This window comes from Camellia sinensis, chromosome 6 (genome assembly GCF_055761805.1).
Source record: "Camellia sinensis isolate YWXY chromosome 6, ASM5576180v1, whole genome shotgun sequence".
NCBI lineage: Eukaryota > Viridiplantae > Streptophyta > Magnoliopsida > Ericales > Theaceae > Camellia > Camellia sinensis.
In genome coordinates, this window is record NC_138966.1 from 156796622 (window position 1) to 156804426 (window position 7805).

The window sequence follows — 7805 nt, forward strand, 5'->3', positions numbered from 1 at the left end:
TAAGTTGTTTTTAAGTTTTAATTACAAGCGGTGAAAACTATAAAATTTTAAAGTTTCTACTCTTTTTGGTGCTAAAATCATCCTTATAAACTGTAAAATTTTACAATTTCATAATGTGTTTTCCAGCTTAATAGAATAATACTTTGAAACTGTAAAATTAAAACTGCAACATTTTACAATCTCAAAACTTACTTTTCAGTTTAATCAATATTACAGATTATTTTCTTAAACCCTACAAAAATTAAAAAATAATATATACTTTTTCCTATTATTGTTTGTTGTTATGTTTCTTAGCTATAATTTCTCCATTTATTCTTTTTTTTCAACAATATTCTAAATATTCCGGTGAGTTTCCAATGATGTTCTTAAAATTTTCCAGTGACGTTTAGAATACTCCGACAAACTTCCGACGATGCTCAAAACACTCCGGCGAACTTTCAGTAATGCTCCGACACCTTCTCATTGATGTTGAATATTCCGACGAGTCTTAAGTGAGTCTAACGGAAGTCGTTCAATGTAACAACAATTTTTTTTTAAAAAAAAAAAAAAAAAAAAATTAGTAACAACTAAAAATATATAAAACTAATTAGTACAAATATTTTATTTTGAGATTAGATGAATTTTGAACTTTGTGTAAGGGAGTTCCTTTTTTTTTTCTTTTTTTTTTTTTTTGAGAACTTTCTAGTTCTAGTTGTAGTTGATGGGTTTTCAAAAAATTCATTCCCAAGCCCTTTTGCAACCCAGATAAAAATAAAAAAATGAAAGGAAAAGAAAAGAAGAGGATCTTCCCTTTTTTATTTGGGGTATCTTTATCTCCCATTGTAGAAATTTATATACGTAATTGTAATTTGTAATGTCATTGATGATTCATTCCAATTCATTGTAATTGAGCTATATGATTCCAGCCTTCCAGCAAAATAATGCAAACAGAGCGAGTACGACATGAACTACAGATTTAGGCAGTAAAAAGCAAATTTGTATTGAAAGCATGCCATAACAAAATTAGGTCTGGAAAATAAATTTAAAAACACAGTAATGCACCTCATGATCCTAGATAGGTAAACAATGTAGCATAGCCGATGCGATAGACAGCAAAACTATCCAACAATGGCTTAGAAACGATCATTCTCTCTAGCATCACCATACCCACCACGATAATTTCCAGAACCGTAGCCACCTCCAAAATTACCACTGGGACCAGATGATTGTCTTTCGGTGGCATAGCTCACACGAACGGTCCGCCCATCCAGTGGCTGGAAGCAAAGAGCAAGTTAGAGTTACCAAAAGCAAGAACATTGAAATATATGTATGAAACATTGCCTACCGCATTAAATTCTCACCTGTCCATCCATAGACGACATTGCCGAGGTGGCAGATTCGTCACTAGTGAAGTTCACAAACCCAAATCCCCTAGACTTCCCTGTTTCTCTATCAGTGATGACCTTTGCTGCACACCAGAACCACTGAAAGTTGAGTATACAAGCTACCACAATACCACACACCATAGAAAACTTGTAAATTGGAAGGGGGTGAGTATGGTGTTTGTTTAGAGAGCTCTACTATTACATTTGAGTGTGGTGTTTGTTTAAGGAGCTCTACTATTACATTTGAGTGTGGTGTTTGTTTACGATTTTCAAAAATTAATTCCACTCACTTTTGAAAATTCTGTCCAAAGCAAGAAAATTTGGGTTAACCGGTCGTTCTCCCAGATGTCTGGCCAGTCATCCTCCCGGATATCCGGCCGGTTGACCGGAACAATGCATTTTTTTTTTTTTTAAATTTTACAAATGCCACCTTTATATTTTAAATTAAAAAAAATTCAGAATGTTCTAAAAAATTTTGAGTTTTGAATAGAACTTTGAGTTGTGTATTTGGTTATGAGTTGTAAATTTTTGTATCAAATATCATATGATACATTAAAAGTCCCCACTCAATTTAAAACTCTCTTCAAAATTCATTCACCAAGCAAATTTTTTACACTCAAATTATAATTCAAAAACTCACAAACTCAAAATACAACTCTATTCTCAAATCATATTTAGAAAATTCTACCAAACGCAACGTAATATTCTCGCCTATTAAGATACAAATTTATATTGGCATCAACTAACAAGAATGTTGGCATATGGGGGTCATCATCAGAACATTTGATCAATCATATTCAACAGGCACATGCAAACCAATCAACCAAATCAGACAGCTTAAGTGAGTAATTAGAGAACACGTTGACTCAGCAAATGAAGTAAAATCTATCATGCAGAAGAATGGATAAATATGGCAGATATAAAAGATACTACATAAATTCCACCTTTTGAAAACAAAATATGAGGAAAACTCCTCCATTAAACCCGAAAAAATATTTTCTTAGTATTAGATGTAAATCCTACTGATTATTTCTATACTCTGAATGCACACTTTCCCCGTACATAACCAACAAGTGTGTGTGGCTGTAATAACAGATGAATTTAGAACTTGGCCAAATACATTTTTTGCCAACCAAAGACAATACAAGTTTATTAAATATAAGCTTTATTCTCATACATGACATGCTTTTTATGAACTTGGACAGGATAACATGTATGCATTATATAGTGTAAATAAATCCATGGTAGATTTAAACTCACCGTCCACAACATCACCAAAGCCAGAAAATGCATCCCTGAGAGACTGGTCATCGGTTCCATACGAAAGACCTGTAAATAGATAAATCGATGGTGCTTCAAAAGCAATTATGGAACCAAAACAACTTGCACTATATTTAGCTCACCAAACAAAACAAAACTCAAGCACATACCTCCAATGAAAAGCTTGGAAGATGACATGTAACGAATGGCATTCAGCATAGATGCCGTTGGAACCTGCCCAATTGATGCACTGTTCTGGGAAATGGTTCGCCTCATTATACTTGCAAATCTATTACAGAAAGCCATTTTGACAATCAAACTATACTTTGCACTCCACGAACCTGCATTTCATATGATGTAAAAAACAGTTATTGCATTTCAATTCTAAGTTTTCAAGTTTGAAATCATATATCACAGAAAAAGGTAAATAAAAAAACTATAGAGCTGGAATAATATTTCTTGCAGTCAAAAATGCCCAATCAGAGCAATTGTTGCCCAGAACAAATGTTAGCCGAAAAATTCAACCATGGGCAATACGGTATGGGCTAATTAGAATGTTCACAAGTTTAATCCAACCAATCTTCACTGATCTTACCCCAAGAGATCTTTTGCTTGCAATTACCATCAGCAATGCCCACAAATTCAAATTTGGAAACTATTCAACTTTAGGATAAATCAGATTTCTGTAGTTGCATGGCGAACTTCATGCAACCGTAGTACGAATTTGTGAACAAGAAAGAGACGCAAGCCAGAATAACAGAACCATGGTTACATCTTGTTCAAAATGATCTTAGAACAATGGAATAAGTCTCAATGTATTCAGAGTATAAGAATGTTCACGAATCGTTCCAGATTGTCAAAACAAACAGGATAGTGTCTCTTATGAAACAATTTAATAAATTATGACAACATTGGAGTAATTTAATAATTATCCAAACGTTGTCGGTGGGATTCACAATGATAATCATGAAGACAATTTAGCTCATAATCAAGAAGCACTATTTAGAAGAGAAGGAAATAGACCATATTTCCCATTCCCCAAGAAAACCCTTCCACTTGGGAAAAGATCATGTTCTGCTACTAATGGTGTGTTTGGTTGGGGGATTTGGGGAGGAATTTGGAAAGGGAAAGGGAAAAGATGTGTGAAACTATGTGAAATATAGGCATGATTTATTCACATTTCACCTACCTTTTCCATTTTCCTTTCCAAATCCCTCTCCAAATCCCCCAACCAAACACAACATCATTCACATCAAAACAATTATTAGGAAAGCAATTTCCACCCAACAAAGAAAACAGATACAACTCCAATTTTAGTGGAACAAAAATATCAACTTAGTACAGCTTAATATCATAACAAACCTCACGAGTGGTGCAAGAGAAGTTTATTTCACATTTTGAAACTTTACTTCAGAAATCACATTCTGAAATATCATGCTGAAAAAAAAAATAATAATAATAATAATTATAGAATGTGACAATGATATTTCAGAACCAAAAATAGTTTTCTTTAATGAGATTATCATTTTTACTTTTGGGCAGAAACCATTATCAACCCATGAGCTAAAAATGCTTACTATCTACCCACACAGAGTTTACTAACTACACAAACCCAATTCTTCAACATCATGCAGAAGAAACCCAAAATTTAATAGACCCTCCAACTCATACTTCATATTTAAACAAAACAAAAACTAATAGCACATAAAACAACATCAAATCAAAATAATATAATAAACAACAAAATCAACAGAAAATTAGCTCAACACAGAAAATTAGTTCTAGATTTTATAGGGTTTATGAAAAGATTATACCTAAAACAGAAGCTGAGAGTAGGGTTTAAAGAGAGAGAGAATAAAATTGAGCGGCTAGGGTTTATGCCTCTCTCTCTCTTCTAGTAGCTAGACACTTCAATTTGACGCTATAAAATATCTTTTGTCTTTTATATAGTGGAATTCGGCAATTGGGTGTGGCTCGTCTGCGGTTGTTTTATCGTGCAATCGCTGAAGTATCGGTTTGATGATATACTTGCAACCGCTGAAGTATCGGTTTGATGATATACTTATCAGTGGTGGGGCTTAAGCATCTGGCCGGCCCAATGTCTTAGGCTACTTTTTTTGATAGGTCAAACTCGGCCCGAAAATGTATACCCAAGCCTAATGGGCTTAAATTTGGAATTTTATTCCATGGGTAATGAATAATAATATATACGGAAAATGTTTAAGACTCATAAAAATAAATAAATAAAAAATTACAATTAGATTTATAATGATGTGATATGATATATGCTAACTTTTTATATATTTAAATTGTGGGTCTATAACATTAATATAAAATTTATATAAATTTTTTTTTTAAAAAATGTCATTTACACAATTTCATTATTTGTATAAATTTTATGTGCCAATATAATTTTTCTTATTTTGTTTTACTTATTCTCGTTTTTTAAATGTATATAAAAGTTTACTATAAAATTGACGCCATTTTTTATACTATTTTAATCCAGTACAAATGAACTTTATATAAATTTTACTACAAGTTTCTTCCGGAGTAGGGGTGTAAAATGAGCAGGCTCAACTAGAATAATCTAAGCTCAATTTGAATTTTTTTTAAAACTTTGACAAGATATTTTTGAATTCGATATAGATTTGAGCAAAAATTCAAAAGTTCAAATTAAATTTAGACAAGCTTAGACAATGACATCAAATAACTTGACCAACTCGCAACTCGAATTGTACATATATAGATATATAAAAATATTAAATATATATATAAATTATTAACTATTACATGATATTAAAATAATTTAGATTATTACCATCTAAAAAAAAGTAATTTATATTATTAAATCATATTAAATATATATTATATACACAAGTAACACAAAATTTTATCTTTTTTATTTTTATTCATAAATTGTAAATACTATCATAGCTATCTCTCTTACATTATATAAATTATTTGTTTTGATATTATTAATGATTTTCTAAAATATATATATAAATATATTATAATTTTAATAAATTAATAATTTAGTTGGAAAACAAAAGAATAAAAATTCATGTACAATTGCAACTCAAACAATTTGAATTTAACTTGGGTCGAACTTCGACAGGCAATCTCAAATTACAATTTAAATCTCGACAGATCTCAACACAATTTGAGTTAGGCTTGAATTTCAACCTGAACGAACCTGGCTGCACCCTATACAGTAGGGGTGTCCACGGTTCGGTTTTGGCCGGTTCAGTTTGCAGTTTGGACCCGCCCGCATATGTGTAATTTAGGAAAAATTGAATCTGCAACCGCTCGCAGTGCAGGTTACGGTTTGTGCGAATAAGATTCAAGGATATGCAAGCGGTTGCAAGTGGTTTGCGGATTGGATTTTTTTCTTTAAAAAAATTATTTTTTGGCCTTTTTTTCCCCCATTTTATAAATATTTATTTTGGGTCATTTTCCTCCCATTTTATAAAACTCACAACATTAATAATTAATAAATTAAAACTTATAAAATTAAAAACACAAAATTCTAAATTAAATCATCAAAATCATTTACTACCTAACAATACAATTAAACTAAAATCATTCAAAATCTAAAAATATCTAAGTTATGATGAATGAAGTCAATGGTTCAAGTTTTAAAATAAAAAATAAAATAAAAAAAAGTCTAAGTGCGGCATATTCTTGCGCGTGCAGGTAAAACCCACAATCCATTCGCAACCTACAATAATATCATATTTCAAACTGCATCCGTTCTCATTATGCCTGAAAAGTCGCCCATTTATATGCTGATCAATTCGAGTTAAACGAATTGTGTGATTCGAATAACCCTATATTATACTGAGTGCTATTATTCAAGAGTGTGTGTAACTGTGCAGTAGTAGTGGTGTAATATTTTTCTGTGCCATTTTGTCGTCACTACCATTCAATAAGTCTTAAGTTAAACCCCCCCCCAAAAAAAAAAAAAAATCATTAAGCAAAACAAACATAATACATAATTATGAAAAATCAAGATTCCAATAAAAATCAAATTTAGTTGACTACTAACAGAAAAAATAATTTTGATTATGAATGGATAAAAGATGATTTCAATTTCTTTGTTATTGGATTATTAATAACATAATTGTACGGAGAGGAAATAATTCTCCTCGTATAATCCTGTTGACCAAGTCCACGCTCCTCCGTACGACGTCGCTTTGTCACCTGAAAACACAAACGTGAGCTAGCCGGCGGGTGTGTGCCGGAAACCTCTCCGATGCCTAAGTCAGAAAACTTGACAAATAGACAAAGCTCTAAGTTCTCAGAAAGATTGTGTTCAATTACCTCCTCCAAGGTGATGCTTGTGAGCTTTTATAAGTTTCATATGGCACAATCCTAGTAGGACTTGTATTTCTCCATGCAGAGTCCTTCTAGGATTCATTCTCCTGAGGATAATGCTTATCCTTTCACACCCTCCCCCACTGCTTAAACCAAGTGGGATGGTTCTCTTTATGGCCGAACTTCTATTTGACCGAAGTAAAAATGGCTATGCCGAGCCACCAAGTAGGCCGTACTAACAGTTGTTCGGTTCTTCTTCATGCTATCATATCTCGGTTCTCTAATACCTGAACCGTGGTACGTTCGGACCGAACCACTGACTCGACCGGCATAACTCTCAAACCGGTATGCCTCTAAGGCCGGTCTAACTCCAAGTTGCTCCCCAAACCGAAATACTTTACAATCCTCTAGCCGAAGTAACTCTATTACTTCGTAAGCCGAAGTAATTCCACCTCCTTTGGGCCGGAGTAACTCTGTCTCTCCTAGGCCGGAGTAACCATTACGGCCTTTTTTACTTAGTCCTTCGCTTTTCTGAGCCTTAAAGCCTAACTCGCAGCTCGGCCCAGTTTTTCCCAAAAATTGCCCTCTTAATTGCCCCTTAATTCCATCTGTGCAACATGATTGGGATTACCAGCCTTCTGGCCGAGCTAAAGTTTGTTACGCTTTTTCAGCCGAGCTAAAAAACCCTTTTAGCCTTTCCAGCCGAACTAATGTTCACCTCGGGTATCACTATGTCCGGTCAAAACGTCTCTTCAATCATAGTGTCTGTAACGCTTCCTATTCCAGTGACACGTGGCAAGCTCTGATTGGCTAAGGACGGCTGTCACGCCGTCTTCGTGCTTTGAGATCTCAAGACGGTTCCCGCCC

General features: G+C 33.4%; 1 protein-coding gene across 1 annotated transcript; it reads right to left on the minus strand.

Moving 5' to 3' along the window:
- Nucleotides 1-954: 954 nt before the first annotated feature.
- Nucleotides 955-4654, minus strand: LOC114288700 (glycine-rich RNA-binding protein 4, mitochondrial). Its single transcript, XM_028232264.2, has 5 exons — nt 4439-4654; nt 2795-2965; nt 2625-2693; nt 1341-1447; nt 955-1253 (listed from the first exon to the last, which is right to left on the minus strand). Exons 2-5 carry the CDS (start codon nt 2928-2930, stop codon nt 1113-1115), a joined length of 453 nt encoding a protein of 150 aa, XP_028088065.2. The 5' UTR covers nt 2931-2965; nt 4439-4654; the 3' UTR covers nt 955-1112.
- Nucleotides 4655-7805: the final 3151 nt, after the last annotated feature.